The 19,890-nt window shown below is 34.3% G+C and overlaps 2 protein-coding genes across 2 annotated transcripts; both read right to left on the bottom strand.

The window, feature by feature from the left end:
• Positions 1 to 8,348: 8,348 nt before the first annotated feature.
• Positions 8,349 to 11,188, bottom strand: LOC105829674 (the record flags this gene model as incomplete). The annotated part of the gene is made up of 2 exons (XM_036290692.1): positions 8,349 to 10,892; positions 11,000 to 11,188. Coding segments are annotated over 2 exons (1,170 nt in total), but the record flags the coding sequence as incomplete, so codon positions are not given.
• Positions 11,189 to 11,280: 92 nt separating this feature from the next.
• LOC118646918 lies at positions 11,281 to 14,889 on the bottom strand. The gene is made up of 5 exons (XM_036290865.1): positions 14,653 to 14,889; positions 13,864 to 14,046; positions 13,692 to 13,800; positions 12,412 to 13,265; positions 11,281 to 12,363 (listed from the first exon to the last, which is right to left on the bottom strand). The coding sequence occupies exons 1-5, from the start codon at positions 14,887 to 14,889 to the stop codon at positions 11,281 to 11,283; spliced, it is 2,466 nt and encodes an 821-aa protein (XP_036146758.1).
• Positions 14,890 to 19,890: the final 5,001 nt, after the last annotated feature.

The following is a 19,890-nucleotide window of genomic DNA, read 5'->3' as shown; positions in this document are numbered from 1 at the left end:
CCCACTTAGTGTTCCTCGACCCTCCTTTCCAGCTACCACCTTCGAAGAACTTAGTGTTCCTCGACTCTTCTCTCCAGCTACCACCTTCGAAGAACTTAGTGTTCCTCGACCCTCCTTTCCAGCTACCACCTTCGAAGAACTTAGTGTTCCTCGACTCTTCCCTCCAGCTACCACCTTCGAAGAACTTAGTGTTCCTCGACCTTTCTCTTTGCCTCCAATTACTGAAGAACATGAACACGTTCCTCAGATATTCCCAACATATTCTTTTTCTAGTTCACCTCCTCCTTCTTCAAGTTACTCTCCCATAAGTTCCACTGAATCCGAAGACATTCCACCCCCACTCTTCCCCGCTATGCTTTATCCTCTTATGGCTCCAAGCATCTATGTTTTCCCCATCTAACCATTTAATAAACCCTTTGTCTATTTCTTTGCTCTGCGTTTACCGTTAATACTGTAGAATTAAAAAAACAAAAATCTCTTGTTTCCCTTTCTCCCCCCACTATACTTATTTAATATTTGTACAACTATATTCATACTCACTATGCGTCTTAAATTTAATTATATCGTTATTAAAAAATTGTCAAATCACGACTTCAGCGCTTATTTGTATTTTTTTTATTTTCATTTTTATTTGTTATTAGAATAAATACTTTTGTTAATTTTATGTGAAACTTTATCATTTATTTTAATTAACAACGACCTCGTCTATCCCGAACAAAGACTGCACCTGGTCCGATCCCGAATTAAAGCGATTCAATTCGTTGACTCGAAACTTGGACCGACGGACGTACGACTCGAAACGTGTTATAGCGGGCCTATCGGCACGTTGACCTATATTTTTGAGTCATAAAAAGTGCGTTCGACCCGAGGCACATATCCTCCTTAAACTGTGTGCCTACGGGAATTCTACACGTTTTGTTACGTTCTTCCCTGCCTTACCTGTTCTCCCTGAAATATCCTTCCTACCGAATAAAGAGTAAAATCCCATAAGGCTGGACGTAACAATTACATTCTTACATATTCATCGTATGTTCATAGTATATTCGAATGGCACTCCTATATATATTTTCTAAGTGTGAATAGAATATTCTATCGTATATTCTGAAAATATTCTATGCATATTTATAGGATATTCGATAAATATTCTATGTATATTCTGCAGAATATTCTATGCATATTTATAGGATATTCCATATTCTATGAACATATAAGTTATTAAACATTTTTCAGTAAGCGGCACAGATGACACATATGTAACACTGTGTTCATTAGTGTAAGAAAAAAAGTGTTCCATTCCTAATGAATACACAAGGTTACACTGTATCATCTATGTTGCTTGCTGGAAAATGCCTATTTATTTTCAATAGCGGCTAAATCCATTATTTATTTTTTGTAGAAGTAAAATTTAAAACAATTTAGAAAAATAGAGGTATTATTAAAATATTAATATTACTGTTATAAATATCTGTTAACTAAAATTTAATTATCAATTTTTTAACTATTTAATATATTCGTACATTTTTAATATGTATTATTATTTTAATTTTGTCCTATTTGTAAAAAATAAATTTAACTGTTTTTGAAAATGCTATTACGTTATTTACAATTGTAATTACATAAATATCCATATTAAAGAGAGAGAAAGTAAATAATACATGAATTGAATACTAGTATTAATATATTTATTAATTCGGCAATATGGGATACAAAAAGTATAAAATTTTTTAATAATTGAACATTATCATTAGTTTTGCTTATATCTTATAAACTTATACATATAATTAGGAAAGTATAAAATAAGCATACAGTATAAAATAAACAAAATCCAATCACCTTAACATACAAAATAACTAAAAATAAACTTACAAGGGAACCTCGCGAACCCGAAAATTTTGATTTTAATGAAACTTGACATAAATGTAGAGGGGGTTAAAATGAATTTAGAAATTAATAGTTGGTGCTTATAAACGGTTTAAAGGGTTGAAACCACCCTACAAAAATTTTGGGTTTTTGCTTTTTCTCGATATATCTCGTAAACTAAACAAAATATTAAAAAATGTTTCATACAAAAGTTTTACAGTATAAATACCTCTATTTAATTATGTTATTTATTAAAAAAAAAATTTTTTTTTTAAACAATTTTTTCTTTAAAAAAAATTTTTTTGGAAAAAATAAATATGATAGTTGAATAAAGGTATTCATGTCGTAAAACTTTTGTATGAAACATTTTTTAATATTTTGTTTAGTTTACGAGATATATCGAGAAAATGCAAAAATGTCTCAACTTTGAAGCGTGCTTTCACCCTTTCAAGCCGTTTTTGAACCAAAATAAAACATTTTTAAATTAATGTATTTACCCCTTCTACATTTATGCCAAGTTTCATTAAAATCAGAAAATTTTCTGTTTGGTCTTATAAACGATTTGAAGGAGTGAAACTACCCTTCAAAGGTTGAGATATTTTTACCCTTTCTCGATATATCTCGTAAACTAAACAAAATATAAAAAAATGTTTTATACAAAAATTTTGTAGCATAAATACTTCCATTTAACTACGCTGTTTATTTTTCGAAAAAAATTTTTTTTTAAATTAAGATAAATTTTCAAATTGACTTTTATGTATATAGCATTTATAAAGTAATTATACTATCTTATACTACGTTTTATTTATATCATCTATGTGTATATTTTATATGTTATGCAACGTTGCTTTCCCTCGGGAACGCCAGATCCGAGGGGGCTACGCCCAATTAAACGGAAATCTTTGTATATGTGGTAACGAGTAACGCTTTTCTAGTTAGATTCGATAGTTGGCGAGACGATAGCTGCAGTATTTCTCGAGAATGCTCTCGATACGGTATCAGTAGCTTGCATACGGTATCCCCCACTCGCTTGAGATTTCTCTCGAAGCGAGAACGGTAACTTGCAGATGGTATCCCCAAATATCGGAAGAGATTGCTCTCGACACGATAGCGGTATCTGGTATACGGTATCCCCCAAATATCGATCGAGATTGCTCTCGATACGATAGCGGTAACGTGCAAGAACGGTAACTTCCCAATACTCTAAATTGTTGGGCGCCAGACTTTTCGCGCCACACAATAAGCAACGATAATACGGTAACTAACTAGAAAGCGCTACAAGTGTCGGTAGCTCGTTTACTCTCGAGACGGTAGAGTGGCGTGGTTCTTATTGAGACGGACGGTGTGGAGATGTCGGATCGAGGCAGGTCGTATAAAGATTCGATACTCAATTTGGTAGACAATTAACGAGTTATATTGTATTTCTGTAGTCACAGTGTGAGAACGGTAACAAGGCGACAATGAGCTTTACTCAAGGAATTTTCACGATTAATTCACGACTATAACTTTACTAAAGACGGAAACGAATTATAGATACAAGAAATGCGGAAACTATAGAATTGATAATACGCGGCGGGAGGTCGACGAGGCTCTCCGCTCGAACAAAGACAAAAGCACGAATGGCTGAAACAAGTCGCGGTAACAATGATTCTAATCCTATGACTGTCGGCTCCAGCGTAGTCCGAGAGGGACGTACTCGCGGTATCAATTATTCGGGGCCGGTCGGTCCGAGCCCTCGTGCGGCCACACAACTCTACTCTTTCTTCGAGTTACTTTACACACTAATATCACTAATAATATCGGATTCGGATGACCGATGTCCTCAGTGGAAACGGTATCCGGTATCCGGTCCCGCACGAGGGTTGACCGCTTTTTCCGAACCTTACTTAATCGATGGCTGCCGAGTGCTGGCCTTACAATAAGGAACGGAGTCCTGGTCCTTGAAGTCTTCGGTAACGATCTCGGTATCTGGGGCTCGTCCTCTGCAAGTGTACACAGTCACGGCGTGCCGAACAGTGAGGAGCCCCGGCCCCGCGCCGGCCGGCTCGAGCCGCCGCGCATGCGCGTGCTTCAATTTTCGGTCGATCCGCACGCCTCGATCCCATGCTGCGCCGCATCGCCTCTCCAATTGCCTCGTGGTCCGCGCGTGACGACTTCCGCCGATGCGAGTGCTATTGCTCTGCCATTTTCGATTGGCCCGGCTGGCCATGCCGTGGCCGAACCGATCTGCGTGGCGGGCGGTTGACAGTTTGACGGTCGCTCCCCCGGTCTGCAGCCCGGTGGCATGCCCTCGGCGTGATTCCTCTCAGGAATCTCTCATGTTGCCATGCGGTATATTTCTGCCACGGTATCCTTACGGCGACGGTATCCTTGCGGCTCAGGGCGGTAACAATCAGCCGGGCTCGCCGCACGGCTCGGCGGGGAAACTCTTTGCGGGACACCTCGCCTACTGTCGACTGCTCGCGATACTTTTCCCCCGATGGCTGCTCCTTCTCCGTTCGTGGTACAATAAAATCAAGCCCTCACTTGGCGCCTTAGTCCTAAATACCCTAATTAATCTGACACGGTAACGCGGAAACTAAAAAAGAAAGAAACAAACGTAAAACGAAGTCGCATCCCCCTCGGCTCGGCGAGGAGGAGCCCCAAATCGACCCCCTCGGTCGAGCTTACGCCCTTGTGACGAGCGCGACCGGACGCGTCACGTCACAGTTATATATTATCTACGTTATAATACTATACATTTATATTATCTGCATCCTTGTATGTATTAGTTTTTATCTAACAGTTGCGCAATATTAGTAGTCACGTTGCTTTCACACAGTGTTCATTCTCTCTACGTCACATATTTCACATTCAAGTTTTATATTTGTCATGTCACGGTATGTATCATGTATGAAATCACGTATTAATAAAAGTTTGGTATCTTTATTAATGGTGTTACGCGTCATTTTCACATCAGTGTCAAGTCTAACGTGTGTTTGATCAGTACATCAGTATCACATCTAACATGTGCTTGATTTTTCTTGTTAGATTGTTTTTAAATAAGCGAAGCATAATGTTACACATAAATGTTGCGAATGTTCTTAATATGTTAATTATTTTATTTCAAATTACACATATTCTACCAACGCCTATAAATGAAAGAGAAATACAATTACGTGATGTGATAAAGGATATTAATACAAATGCAGTGAATGTCTTATCATTTGATGTACACACTCATTTTGCTTTGAAATTTCAAAATTATTGGGAAGTGGATTTACCTGACATAGAATATGTATCAGATGAAAAGGAAGAATTTTTAGAAAATGATAATGACGATTTTGAACCTGATAATGAAAATAATTGTAAACCAGAAGACGAAATTTTAAATAGTAGCTGTAAAAGAAAAGCCGTCGAATATTGGAAAAGTGGAAAAAAAGGCCCATACTCTCTTTCAGGAGTGCAAAGTCGCTACAGAAAGGTGAAGTCCCTACCACAATTATCATTAAAAAAAAATTCTTCTTCATCATTTGTTACATATTCTATGTCAAGTAAATCCACTTCCCAATAATTTTAAAATTCTAAAGAGTATCAGTGTGTACATCAAATAATACATCACATTCACTGTTATAATATCATTTGTTATAATATTCTCTATCACATCACGTAATTGTATTTCTCTTTCATTTATAAGTGGAATATGTATAATTTGAAATAAAATAATTAACATATTAGGAACATTCGCAACATTTACGTGTAACATTATGCTTCGCTTAATTAAATAATCTAACAGAAAAATCAAGCACACGTCAGATGTGATACTGATGTACTGATCGAGCACACGTTAGACTTGATACAGATGTGAAAATGACGCGTAACATCATTAATAAAGATATCAAACTTTAATACGTGATTTCCATTTCATATATGATATATACCGTGATATGACGAATATAAAACTTGAATGTGAAATATGTGACGTAGACAGAATGAACTGTGTGAAAGCAACGTGACTACTGTAATATTGCACAACTGTTAGATGAAAACTAATACATATAGGGATGCAGATAATATAAATGTATAGTATTATAACATAGATAATATATAACATACATAATATACACATAGATGATATAAATAGAACGTAGTATAAGATAGTACACTGGAACCCCGCGTTAGCGGACTGTTCGGGGCTTTCGTCCGCTAACGCGGGGTTATCTCCTATTGCTTGATTTCACTCCCACTCCGTGAAATACGCGACTGCATTGCTCATTGCTATCCCCCACACACGCTACTCATGTGGGCCGAGTGCATATGGAGGGGATAGTTTCCGCTAACGCGGAGTACGCTAACGAGGGGTTCCAGTGTATAATTATTTTATAAATGCTATATACATAAAAGTCAATTTTATTAAAAATTTATTTTAATTAAAAAAAAAAATTTTTTTTTTTTTTTAAATGAACAGCGTAGTTAAATGAAGGTATTTAGGCTATAAAACTTTTGTATAAAACATTTTTTTATATTTTGTTTAGTTTACGAGATATAGCGAGAAAAAGTAAAAATATCTCAACCTTTAAAGGGTAATTTCACTCCTTCAAACCGTTTATAAGCCCAAACGAAAAATTTTCCAATTTTAATGAAACTTGGCATAAATGTGGAGGAAATAAATATATTAATTTAGAAATGTTTTATTTTGGTTCAAAAACGGTTTGAAGGGGTGAAACCACACTTCAAAGTTGAGACATTTTTGCATTTTCTTGATATATCTCGTAAACTAAACAAAATATAAAAAAATGTTTCATACAAAAGTTTTACGGCATAAATACCTCTATTTAACTGTGTTATTTATTTTTTTCAAAAAAAATTTAAAAAAAAAATTTGTTTTTGAAAAAAAAATTTTTTTTAAAAATAAATAGCATAGTTAAATAGAGGTATTTATACTGTAAAACTTTTGTATAAAACATTTTTTAATACTTTGTTTAGTTTACGAGATATATCGAGAAAAGACAAAAACTCAATGTTTTTAAAGGGTGGTTTCAACTCTTTAAACCGTTTATAAGCACCAACTTTTAATTTCTAAATTCATGTATTTACCCCTTCTACATTTATGCCAAGTTTCATTAAAATCAGAATTTTCGGGTTCGCGAGGTTCCCTTGTTAGTATTTGGTGAATATCACAAAATTATTTAAAGGAATGCTTTATGTATTTTTTATATATCTTTACGTATTTTAAATACATTTTTTTATAAAGCTCGTCAATTAACATTCTATAAAATAGAGAAATATGATTTTCTAGATATAATCTTAATGTAATTAAAATACATAACTAACAACTAAGAACATTGCACAAACTTTAAATGTATTTTTTAAACAAAACAAAGGAAAGTTGTTATTAATCTAATATACTTGATAATCGTTAAGCAAAATAATTTTTTTTACTTGGAGTAAGACGTCTTACAATTTTTCTTTTACTGATTGCTTCTGTCGTTCAGTGGATTTTACCAACCAATATTTTATTGCATTTTTTATCATTGCTTCTGAACAATTATGTGTTTTCTGTGTAGCAATTAATATTGCTGAGCAAATTCGAAGACTTGAAAAATTATGTTTTTCTTTAAATCCAATCCAACTATAGGTCTTAGATAAATCATTCAACATTATTCTTGCCAATACGCGTTTCACCATCCCTGACGAAAATAAGACGCTTTATAGAGCGTTGACAAACGTTTGGTAAGGGTTTTCTGAGCGTTTATATATTTTCAAACGTTGTAAGAACGCTTATACAACGCTCTTGGGTTGTAAACGTTTTTGGAACGCTTATCAAACGCTGTATAAAACGTTTCGATAAAGTTCTGTAATGCTAAGTTAATGCTTTTCAGAGATTGCTTAGTGAACGCTGATACAACGTTGTATAGAGAGTTTGTTGTCAGACTTTAAAACGTTTATCAAACGCTTTTCCCAACACCGTAAGACAAACGTTTTCCCTTTCCTCAGCAAACGCTTTTCTAATTCGTGACGAATCGTAGGGCGTTTGTGCAAACGGTTTGAGAACGCTTAAGAAACGCTTTATCCAGCGCTGAACACGAGCGTTTTTCCTGCTGTATCAAACGCTATATAAAACGTTTCGTGAAAGTTCTGTAATGCTAAGTCAACGCTTTTCAGAGAATGCTTAGTGAACGCTGATACAACGTTGTATAGAGAGTTTGCTGTCAGACGTTAAAAACGTTTATCAAACGTTTTTCTCAACGCTGTAAGACAAACGTTTTCCCTTTGCTCAACAAACGCTCTTCTAATTTGCGGCGAATTGTAGTATAGGGCGTTTGTGCAAACGGTTTGAGATTGCTTAAAAAACGCTTTTCTGCCAGTACAGCTTAAACATATACTATATACATATTTAAATTATAATAACATTCTCTTTTCGTTTTTTATGTAGTAAACCTCTTTCTAATTTTTACTCATATAGAGAGGGGAGGAGACAAAGTCAAGGTAAAAGAAAGAGATTATTTATTCTAAAATTAAATACAATACTTTATTTGCCAAATAAAGTGTAAAACTTATATATTGCAAAATACGCATCAATTAAAGTTTTATTTTCAATCTCCATGACAGCCAAAAGGCAGACCACACAGATAGGTATTAGTGGGTAAATTCATCACAATACAGGGTTGTTTGATGAGTGACAGTTTGATGCATAACATTTTCCCAATTCTTTTCATTTTGAGGATATGTTTTAGAGCCACGTAATCGTTTTAAACCAATAAACGCTTAAAGCATTTAATTGTTTGCACAAGAAGTAAAATTTCACCCAACGGCGACATGGCAATGTATTTTATTTGTACAATTTTCCCATCTCTTAGGATAGCATAAGAATCGTTGTTCTTCTTCTTATCAACATATTGAGAGGAGGTGTACCTAATTCCATTATATAATAATCTATTTAAAAAAATTAAATTCTTAGCATCAAAATTAGCATCAAAACAAAGAAAGCACTGTTGCTCTTCTTCACACAAAATCGAAACATGCTGTCCCTTTCCTAGGAGAAGTGCTCCATCAGAACGCACAAAATATCTAAGCTTCTTATTCAAAATTCTTTCTGAGAAATCAATAGTACTTTTAGATGACACAATATCCTCACATAGAGTATATAGTGAATTGAACATAAGAAACTTACGAGCTATCTGTGAAGTAACTTGAAACGGACTCTGATATAATTGTAATAAATGTCTATTTTGTCCTTCATAGCAAAATGCATTGTGTATCCACAAGGGACCCCAGTTAATAACACATTTGCACACGTGAGTAAGAAGATGAAGGTTGTAGATTGTGTGTTTAGGTTTAAAATATTTTTGAAAGTAATAGCAATACCGAAGGAACAGGTTGTGCGCTTCCTCAATTTCAGTGCGAGATACAGAATGTTGAAGGAGAGTATTAGTTGCTTGGGAGAGCATAGCGAAATGGGCCAAGTATTTGTCTTTAAGAAGACCTTGCAAACATGGTATGCAATAAAACAAAAGCCACGACCTCCATTCTGACGCTTTCCACTTACCACAATGTTCGATTGAACGAGGACTTCTAGTTATTCCTGTTGGAGGTTGTATGCTGAGAAGACGGCCATCTATTGTGTCTGTCAAATTCTTTAAAGCTGTACCGTCTGTCATACCTATCCAACATTTCTTTTTAGTAGAATCAAACAAATATTCTATATGAGATTTTATTACACCTAACAGGATGGCATACATGTAATCTACGACAAAACCGCAAATCAAATCAAAATAGAGAAGATTCATCAAAATAGATGGGCCCTTGACACCTTTGTAATGCCGCTTGTCTATACGTGTTTCATTTCTCCTTTCATGAGCTCTACTTGCATCCTGATAAGTGGATTCTGCCGTTCTGTCATCTGCCCTTTCAGAGAGGACATTAAAACACCTCGATCTTGGGCCTGTTTTCTCCTGCTTCTCATAACAGAATGTGCAACCATAAAATGCATGGAAAGACTGCATGTTGAGAAGCTGCCACCGTGCAACAGAATCAGTTACCGCACATAAAGGGATGACCTTACTGATTACCTATTTTCTCTCGTGATTCCAAAAGAAACTCTCGGAGGAGAGTTTGTTTGCTTCTTTAACAAAAGGTTGTAAAAAAACCATTTGATTAGGATCTTTAGATCCAACATACAGCCCAGCAAGAAGCATATATCTGCTATGGTCTTTAAATGGGAATTCATTGATCGTTACATAAATAGGCCACAATGATTTACCGGTCGACTTCCCAGTTTGTACACCGTCCGTAAAAAATGAAAATGAAAAATTGAGAGGAGAAGAGAGTATTCCTCCAGGAATACAATGCTTTTTGTACTGCTCCTCAAAAGCATCAGAATGCTCTTTCTTGCGATTAAATCTGTAATTTAGCAATAAAGATGCTATACGTGAATCACTTACTAATTTTTTTAATTGCGATTCTAATGATATGGACAAGAAAAAGTTTAACGGCTTAGATTCATCTACATTACTAGCACAATAAGAACATTGCACACATTCTGGCAAATAACTTTTTTCCCCTAAGTACACCTCACATGTTGGGCAATAGATGTGATAAGATATGCTCTTCTTTTCTTTTTCTATGTGCTGAAAGTACTTGTATTTTGTTTCTGGAAGATCCTTCTTGCCGTAAATTGAGTTGACCATTCGCAGAATATCAAGTTGTGCCTCCCATGACAAATTATGCCTCACTCCTAACACAAGGCACATGAAAATAACATCACCAACTGTGGTGTTTGTGCAGTCGCACAATTTCTCTGACAGTTTCTTCTTTTCTGTCTCCACACTGATGTGATCAATAGGATCTGTTGAGGTATCATTGGCCAAAGAATTTTCTTCTAATGATGACGTAGACTTTGAGTCCCTCTCTGATGATGAAGCATACTCTACATCTGTCGTTGATGAATTACAGTTAATCTCTCTAATTTCTTTATTACTGTCAGATGGAATATCAATTGTAGTTGTTTCTATCACATTAGAGATTACTTTGTTTATTCCATTAGAGTAGCTCTAAAAAAAGTAATAAAATGCAAAATGAAAACAGTAATTTAAAAAACGGGGATTCTTATTCTACTACAATGTAAAATTCAGAATAATTGCCAAAAATTATTGCATACCTGCAATAAATATGATGCACGTGAGTCTGCATCTGCAACTCTATTTACAGATTCACCTATCCCTTTTATGTCATTCTGTGAAGATGAAACTGTTGTAAATGATATATTCTGAAACGAAATAACATTTGCAGTAAAAAAAATGTTAGACTTTGGAACTTTTACACAAAAAATTAGTCTATTTATATTACTTTACTTAGTATATATGTATCAAAAATATCCATACATGGTTTTACATTGTATATTTCTATATAATTTTATATAATTTTACATAATTTTATATATTACATCCGTAATTGAATGGGAGTCAATCCTCGGGTAGCAAGATCAGCCGGATTCTCATTACCCGGAACAAATTTCCAACGTGCGGAAGGTAAGGTTTCCTGAATGTAACACACTTGGTTGTGAACGAATTCTTTCCATCGAGATGGATGATTATTAATCCACGTGTATGTAATGGCAGAATCCGTCCACAGATAAATAGGAATATTTCCAATTTCCAGTACCTTCAATATGTGTGAACTTAACTTTGCTAACAGAACAGCTCCGGAAAGTTCGAGTCTGGGTATCGTAAGTTTCTTTAATGGAGCGACTTTTGTCTTTGAAGCCACAAGATTTATTGAAATGATGCCATTTGAATCTGTAGATCTAAGATATACAGCGGCAGCAGCTGCTTGTTGGGAAGCATCACAGAAACCATGAATTTCGATTTTATCCGTTGACTTGCATCCAAGCCAACGAGGAAACGTGAGGTGAGTCATTTCTTGAAGAGTATTGAGAAACGTGGTCCACTTGTTGGTTACCATCATAGAAAGATGGTCATCCCAATCGAGTTTAATGGCCCACAATTCTTGAATGAGTATTTTTGCTTTGATAGTGATTGGAGATAGCAAACCTAGGGGATCGAACAATGTTGAAATGGTGGATAAGATACATCGTTTCGTAATGTGTTTTGTAGAAGGAAGTTTTAAGGTAAATTGAAAGGCATCAATTGCTGGTTGCCAGCATAATCCTAATGCGTTAAAAACTGTACTATCTTTGAATTCTAGCGATGTGAGGTTCGTTTGATGTTCAGTTGGAATGTCTTTAAGAATGGAAGGATAATTACTTATCCACTTTCGGAGAGTGAAACCGCCCGCCATGCAGAGTTGATTTAATTGAGTAATGATCGGTTGAACTTCGTCGATGGAATCTGCGCCTCCAAATACATCATCGACATATCGCCCTTTTGTCAACGATGGAATGGCACGAGGAAAGTTTTGACCTTCGTCTTCAATAAGTTGAAGTAAAGTACGAAGTGCCAAAAAAGGAGCACAAGCTAGTCCATATGTGACGGTAGTTAGTTCATATGTACGAAGACAGTTGCTCTAATTGAACCACAGAATACGTTGGAATTTCCAATCTTCTGGATGAACCTTGATTTGCCTGTACATCTTCTCCATATCAGAGACAAAGACACAATGAAATTTCCTGAACCACACGAGAACATCAAATAGATTTGTTTGGAGTTTTGCTCCTGTGTGAAGAAGATCATTTAACGATACGCCGGAGGTAGTTCGACTGGAACCATTGAAAACAACCCGGAGTTTGGTGGTGAGACTGTGCTCTCTCATAACTCCATGATGGGGAAGGTAATACACAGGTTGAGGTTCAGGTTGAGATTCAGGGACTATTTGCATGTGTTCTAAGCTTTCATATTCGGACATGAATTTTGAATATAACTGGGCGTAAACAGAATTAGTTGAAAACTTGTTGGATAAGTTTGTACTTAATCGAACGGCCTTATTTCGTGAGTTGCCTAACTGATCAGGAGACCGTTTGAACGGTAGTTTAACGATGTATCGACCATGAGCGTCTCGACTGTGTGTAGATACGAAATGATTTTCGCACTCTTGATCAGCGGAAGATAAAGATGAAGTGTTTACGGAAGGAATCTCATCTATTTCCCAAAAACGATGTAATAATCTGTAAAGTTCATCATCGACAGATACATGGTAGCTGTGCGAGGTATTACTAGAAACGTTAGTGTCTGTTGGACCGGACACAATCCATCCAAGTTTTGTGAATTGAGCAGTGGGTGAATGTGGGGGTCCCTTGATAACTTTATTTTCAATAATATGTCCATATATATCGGCGCCTAAAATTAAATCGATGGACTGAGAGGAAAGAAAATTCGGATCTGCCAATTGCAGTCCTTTCAGGTGCGGCCATAATGGTTTGTTAATTTGAGTAGAAGGAATTGATGTAGTAAGTTTACGTAAAATGTGTGCTTGAATTGAAAAATCAAACTTATTAAAACGATCTCTTAATTTAATAGTTGTGACACCCTTAGTTTTATTGGAATGTTGTGCACCGATTCCTACCAAAGAAATTGATGAGTGACTTCGAGGAAGTCGAAGTTGCTGAACGATACGTTCTGAAATCAAAGAGATTTCCGATCCTTGATCAAGTAAGGCTCGGATTTCGAAGGTTTCTTTGGTAGGTGATATAACCAGCACCCTCGCCGTAGCAAGAAGAACACACGGAATGTTATTATTTAGTCAACTGGAATGAAGAGTCTGAGCTTCAGAGGAAATTGAAGGTGTCAAACTATCCGATGATTCGACGGATTTTTTAGTAGTGTCGTGTTTAGATGAATTAAACTTATTATATTCTTTATGAATTGATGTATGATGACGCCGTCCGCATTTCTGACAGCGCTTTGTTATTTGACAGGCCGAGACTCGATGCGTTCCTAAGCAATTGAAGCATAATTTGTGCTTGTTGATAAGCGCGACTTTTTGTGGAACAGATTTCGAAGTGTACTGTGAACATTTAGATACATAATGATTTGATGAGCAGATAGGGCAGGTGAATGAACTATTTACTTTATTTTCGGTTGACTTTCCTTGATAATGAGATTTGACTGCTTTTGAATTTGGCTGTAGTGGGAGTAAACCAGATCGAGAATTTTCAAATGCTTGAAAAGTTAACAATTGAGAAATGAGAAATTCACTAAATTGTTGCCAAGTAGGCGGCTCCTTGGATGATCCTAATTGTTTCTCCAAAGCCTTAACAGATTCGGAATCGAGACATTGCACCACGACAAAAATAAGAAAATTATCCCATGTCGAGACAGGGCGTTCTAAACTTTCGAAATTTTGGTAAATTTGCATAACTTGTGTATATAATTTCTTTAGTTCCACGGCAGATTCCTTCGTCATGCGCTTGATTGAAAACAATGAATTCATTGCTGCGTGAACGAGAAGACGTTTATTTTCATAAAATGAATTTAGTGCATCCCATGATCTCTAAAAATTTTCAGCTGATAACGTTGTATTTTTTAATATTGAGGCGGCGGAGCCAGTGAGACTGATTATCAAATACTGAAGCTTTTCTACGGATGACAATGTCGGATTTGAAATAACAAGCGATTGAAATAAATCTTTAAATGAAAGCCAATCCGACGGAGTTCCGTTAAATTTTGGGAGATCAAGTCGTGGGAGACGCGCATGATGAAAGAATGCCGGAATTTCAGGAGAGGAGAATGATGCGACCTGAGTAGATGGTGTACTAGGAACGCCTTTCTGCTCAGACTCGAGTAAAGAATTTATTTTGTCAACTACATTAACGTAATATTCATGAGTTTGAGAATAAAGATTTGTAGTAAAATATACGTGACTTTGAATAACAAGACGATCATCGTCATTTAATTCGTGCATTGCTACTAATATTGCTTTGTGTTCCAAGCAGAAACGCTCCCAGTCATCTTTCAAGGTCGACAAGCAAGACTTTACTCTATTCGTAGTAACATCTGACAATCCGTCACCAACAAAACTATCATATGCCTTCGTTATGAATTTAGATAAAATAAACTGTTGCTCGATGTGAGCTTGCACGTGGCTGAGCCTCATCTTCAATAATTCTCCGTTCTCTTCTCTCTTTTTTTTTTTGTATATCCGGCTCGAAGGACCAAAAAATGTTTAATAAACAAGCACGCCGGTTGAAAATGATTACAGAGTCAATTAAAGGTGGCAGAAAAATTTAATAACTTTAAAATAATTTTGGCAGAATATAAAAATTAATCTATGACAAGTCTGAATAATCTATGAAAATTCTGATTAGTCTATGACAATTCGGTTAGTGACGGACGTTCATAACAAATATAATAAATAACACATATGGAATTACACACATATAGAATAGAATACATATAAGAATACACAACAATCAGAAATTATTAGGCTTAATAAATTATAAAATTATTCATACAATAACGTTAAACGGTTAGTCAAATTAATAATCATGCATTCCATACCATGAGCTTTATGCAATTATATTATAATCGTAATATTTACAAATGAATCATCAAATTATTTGAGAATGATAAGCGTAATGAGAATTATGGAACATTACAATAATTCTAGATTTTTACATCAATAGTATTTCAAATGAATTGACAATGTTTCAAGTAATTAACGCATATGCAGAAGAAGGTCACACTGAAACTTTTGATTCATACATGTTTAACATTTATCAAAAAATGTCTCTAAACAGTTGATTGAATGCGTCTGATAGTGACGCCAACATGTGAACGCATCTGAATAGATTACGTTCGAAAGTTACGACGGTATGAGAATGTCTCTGAATAATTGCTGAATAGTACAGCTGAATGGGAACCTCTGAGTTGAGTTCTGTCCTGTCGGTTAGCCGTCGTGCTAATCCGAAACAGGATGAAATCTCTCTCAAGAACTCAACTGAAAACTCTCTACAGAGGTTCCGTGTACCTGGAGCTCGATCTCCTGGTCTCTCTCTCTCAGCAGGCCGTAGAATTTGGGGTCGAATGTCCCTCTCTCTCACTCTCTCGGTAGGCCGTAGAATTTAGGGTCGAATGTCCCTCTCTCTCACTCTTTCTGCTCGCCGTGGTGACTGCAGGAATTGAACTCGAACTCTATCTTCCAGCAACCCGTAGGGTCTGCAGGAACTGATTATGCAGTGTACTTGGCCGTGGTAAGTCTCTACTTTGAATGTGCAACCAATTTGCACGAGATACGTGGCACGTAACGAAAACCTTTACAATACGTGTGTATTGTAATCTCAATGAACGTCTTACTCCGACGCTCGTCTCAGAAAGAATAAATGAAAATCTGACTGTCTGTTTGTAGCGTCGTCAAGAGAAATTGGGTCAAACAAAGCAAGATCAGACGTGAGTCGCGTCGAGGAGTCGGTCAACGTCCTCGGTATCAATCATGTACGAATGTACACAACTACATAGAAACCTTCTCATGCATATGCGTCCTTTAATTTTCTGAACAAAGCTCAAAAATAAAAACTAACAATGCAATAAAAAGTATATTGCTAATAAATTTTTACGTACAAAATTTTTAAAATTATTTTCCTGGATTAAAAATTCTTCCAGCGCCTCTAATTCTTGTAATTCCTTTAATGGAAAATTAAAATTTTTTAATATAGAATTTTCATTTAATTCTTCAATCGGTTCGTTTTTCTCTGAATTGGCTTTTATTAATAAAATGTTGAGACCTTCAGAAATTTGTTGTTGTCTTATATTAATTATTTGCAATTGTCGTAAAACCTGTCTTTTAAAATTGTCATCTGAAACGTAAAATATTTTAATATATTAATTAATATACGTATTTATATATTGTAAACATAATTATAAATAATAAATCATTATATACATTAAAGAACGAAAATGTATGTAACAAACTTTTTAGCAGAAATAAAAATAGAATGTAACATAAATACATATTACCAGATAGATCAGATGGTTTTAAAGTTTGTGATTTATTGCAAGTAAATGTACTGAGTAATTCATGATTTTCTATATGATTGCCTTTTCTGGATACAGTTGATCCAACTACAGTTTTACTTGCTGACATTCTTGATTGTAATGATTTCATGCCAACTGTAAATAAAAATAAAAGTTGTGATTTTTTAATTAAAGTTTAAAAGTTTTAAATGTTATATATATATATATATATATATATATATATAAATAAAGTTTAAAAGTATTAATCCATATCCATTCCATAATCTATAATAAAAAAGGCCGTGAAGACGCGAGAAGTTCGCTCGTGGTCGAGCGGTATTGTTGCCGCTTTTCCGCGACGCCGATTGGTCGTCTCGCTTCGTGTTGCGAGAGAGAAGCTGACAGCGCGATTGATTTTGACAGCTAACAATTCGTAACTAATAGTTCGTTATGCGTGTGCGTGTGCGTTCGTCGAGCGTTATGCGTGTGCGTGTGCGTGTGCGTTCGTCGAGCGTGCGTGCGTGATGAGTGAAAAAAGTTATGCGCGCCTGTGTGTGTGTGTGTGTGTGTGTGTGTGTATTCATAGGTGTGCGTCGCGTGCATGCGTGTGTATACATAATGAAATTTTAATTATTATTTTTTTATTATGTGTGTATGCGTGTGTATGCGTGTGTCTGCGCGTGCGTGTGTGTCTAAGCGCGTGCAAGCGCGTGCATGCGTGTGTAAATAAATTAATTTTAATTTTATTTTTTTATTGAAAAGTAATTAATTATAATTTTGTTTATGTGTTGCGTGACAAAGTATGTCTGTGAAAAAAATTATTTGTGCGTACGTGCGTGCGTGAGTTCGTGCGTGGGTGTGTTTGTGCACGCGTGGCTGTGCCTGTGCATGTGCATGATTCAATTGTATTTTATATTTATTATTTTATATATATTATTAGACCACAGACGCGCTATTTGACACCTTGTATAATAATACAGTAATTCAATTTTTATTATAAAATATAAACAAACTTATGGGTAACATAGCAATGTAACATAGTAACGTGATGTAAATAAAACGGAATTAGCAGTATTACTTGAAAAGTTGTGCTAACGTGACGATAACTGTTTGTGAGTGAAGTAAACATTTTGCATAATAGCAGTTTGTAAAAAAGGTAATTAATTTTAATTTGTGTGCTGCGCGTGCATGCGTGTGTATAAATTAATTAATTTTAATTACTATTTTTTTATATTATGCGCGTGTGTGTGTGTGTGTGCGTGCGTGTGTTAAATAAATTAATTTCAATTACTATTTTTTTATATTATGCATGTGTGTGTGTGTGTGTGTGTGTGTGTGTGTGTGTGTGTGTGAGTAAAATAAAGTAAATTATTTACATATTTAAAATATCTGATAAAACTTAATACTATAAAATATAATATCAACTTCTTTTATAGAGAAAACAAAGGATACTATAAAGAAAAATTTCATTAAAAAAAAAAGAAGCAAATAAGAAAGAAATCTTTCACTTGAGAAAAAAAATAAAGCGAGGGAGGAGCCTCTAATAGAGAAGAATTACAGAAGAGTCAAAAGTAAGAAAGAATCTCTTTCCTTTATGTACATTACAGTACATTAAAACCGTATGAATATTTATTGTTAAAAAATTTAATGTAATATTACAAAGTAAATCACATAATGTTTATCTATAATTAATTTGTAAAAGATAAAAATAAATAATTTTTTAGAAAATATTTTTAAAATATAACATTAAATAACAATATAAATAAAGCACATTAATTTATTGTAATATAAAATTTAATATAAAAACACTCAATATACAATATTTTTATATTTTATAATAAATTAAATAATATTCATATTATTGCTTGTAATATTGTGTATATATTATATATTTAAACATTTATTTTTATTACATTTCTTTACCTTCTGTTAAACTATAATAAGTTAATCGTCAAATGATAATATTGCAAAGATTAGTAAAGTAAAAAACTTTTTGATTTGTATAAATATCCAATTTCATAGCTATATTTTTTAATATCATTTATTTGTGGGAAACTTTAAACTTTAAAGAGAATAGATTAATAAATAATTTTATAATAATTTTATAATTGTTTAGGTTTTTTAAGATCAAGATAGGGAGAATAAGAATGTATAAATTACCACAAATAAATTTTTTATATCATTTATTTGTGGTAATTTATTGTTAATATGGTAACATTTTCTGTATGTAAAAGTTGCAAAAGTAGTAAAGTTATATTTTTTAAAAGTTGCATTTACATAAATTTATAAAATAATGTTTGTAAAGAATGTCTTTTATACTGCCTATGTATTTTAATTGTATACAATTTTTGATTAAAATTTTCATTGTTATGTAATAATTATTTAACGTTATATATTTTATTTATAAAACTTTTATTATTACTTATTTTGTCATTTTTTTTTAATAATACAAATTTATAATAATTTTTATAAGTTTATAATAATTATGAATTGTTGACCATATCTTGAATTATTTAAATGAGAAAAGTAAAACTGCAAACGGTCTAAAAAAATAAAAATTGGTGAATTCAATAGCAGATTCCAAATAATATATTTGCATAAAATTTAAGGTTTTTTTTAGCTTAACTAGTTACGCACTGTTATTAACGGTCTTTAAAACGTAGTCTTGGGTTAATTTACATTAATGAATTTAGATATTTATTAACAGTATAATATGTATTATAAAAATTCATCCCTCGTATTAATTTTCTATTATTCTACTAGAGAATCGCTTTTACATTATCTTTTATTATTATGATAAACATTAAATATCTTTTATTATTATGATAAACATTACCATAGATTATTGCAATGATCAAATTAGTTAAAATATCCATTTCTGATAGAATTGAGAGATTCCAGGCAAATCTTAATTTTTGAATATCAACATAACTTACATACTTATTAATCTTACGAACAAACTATATTATATATGTTGTAACCGCCGCTCGCGAGCGACGGCCAACTTCGCCTCCGTCCCTGGTCGCGGCTCTGAGCCGCCCGGGTGTCGGGGTGACTATCTTCGCGAGGTTTCCCGACGTCACACTAACAAGGGAACGGACAGAACTGTCCCTCACCGATTTTAATGAGCTTTGGATATGTTGTA

The sequence above is a fragment of the Monomorium pharaonis genome, chromosome 8 (genome assembly GCF_013373865.1).
Source record: "Monomorium pharaonis isolate MP-MQ-018 chromosome 8, ASM1337386v2, whole genome shotgun sequence".
NCBI lineage: Eukaryota > Metazoa > Arthropoda > Insecta > Hymenoptera > Formicidae > Monomorium > Monomorium pharaonis.
The sequence above is the reverse complement of the archived record's forward strand: the minus strand, read 5'-3'. Positions and strand labels throughout refer to the sequence as shown.

Coding starts and splice junctions, on each gene's coding strand:
- LOC118646918 (XM_036290865.1), bottom strand. CDS start 14,889: ATGAGGCTCAGCCACGTGCAAGCTCACATCGAGCAACAGTTTATTTTA. Junction 14,047..14,652: donor GTCTTGTTATTCAAAGTCAC/GTATATTTTACT, acceptor GAATCTGTTAAG/GCTTTGGAGAAACAATTAGG. Junction 13,801..13,863: donor GAAAGTCAACCGAAAATAAA/GTAAATAGTTCA, acceptor AAATGTTCACAG/TACACTTCGAAATCTGTTCC.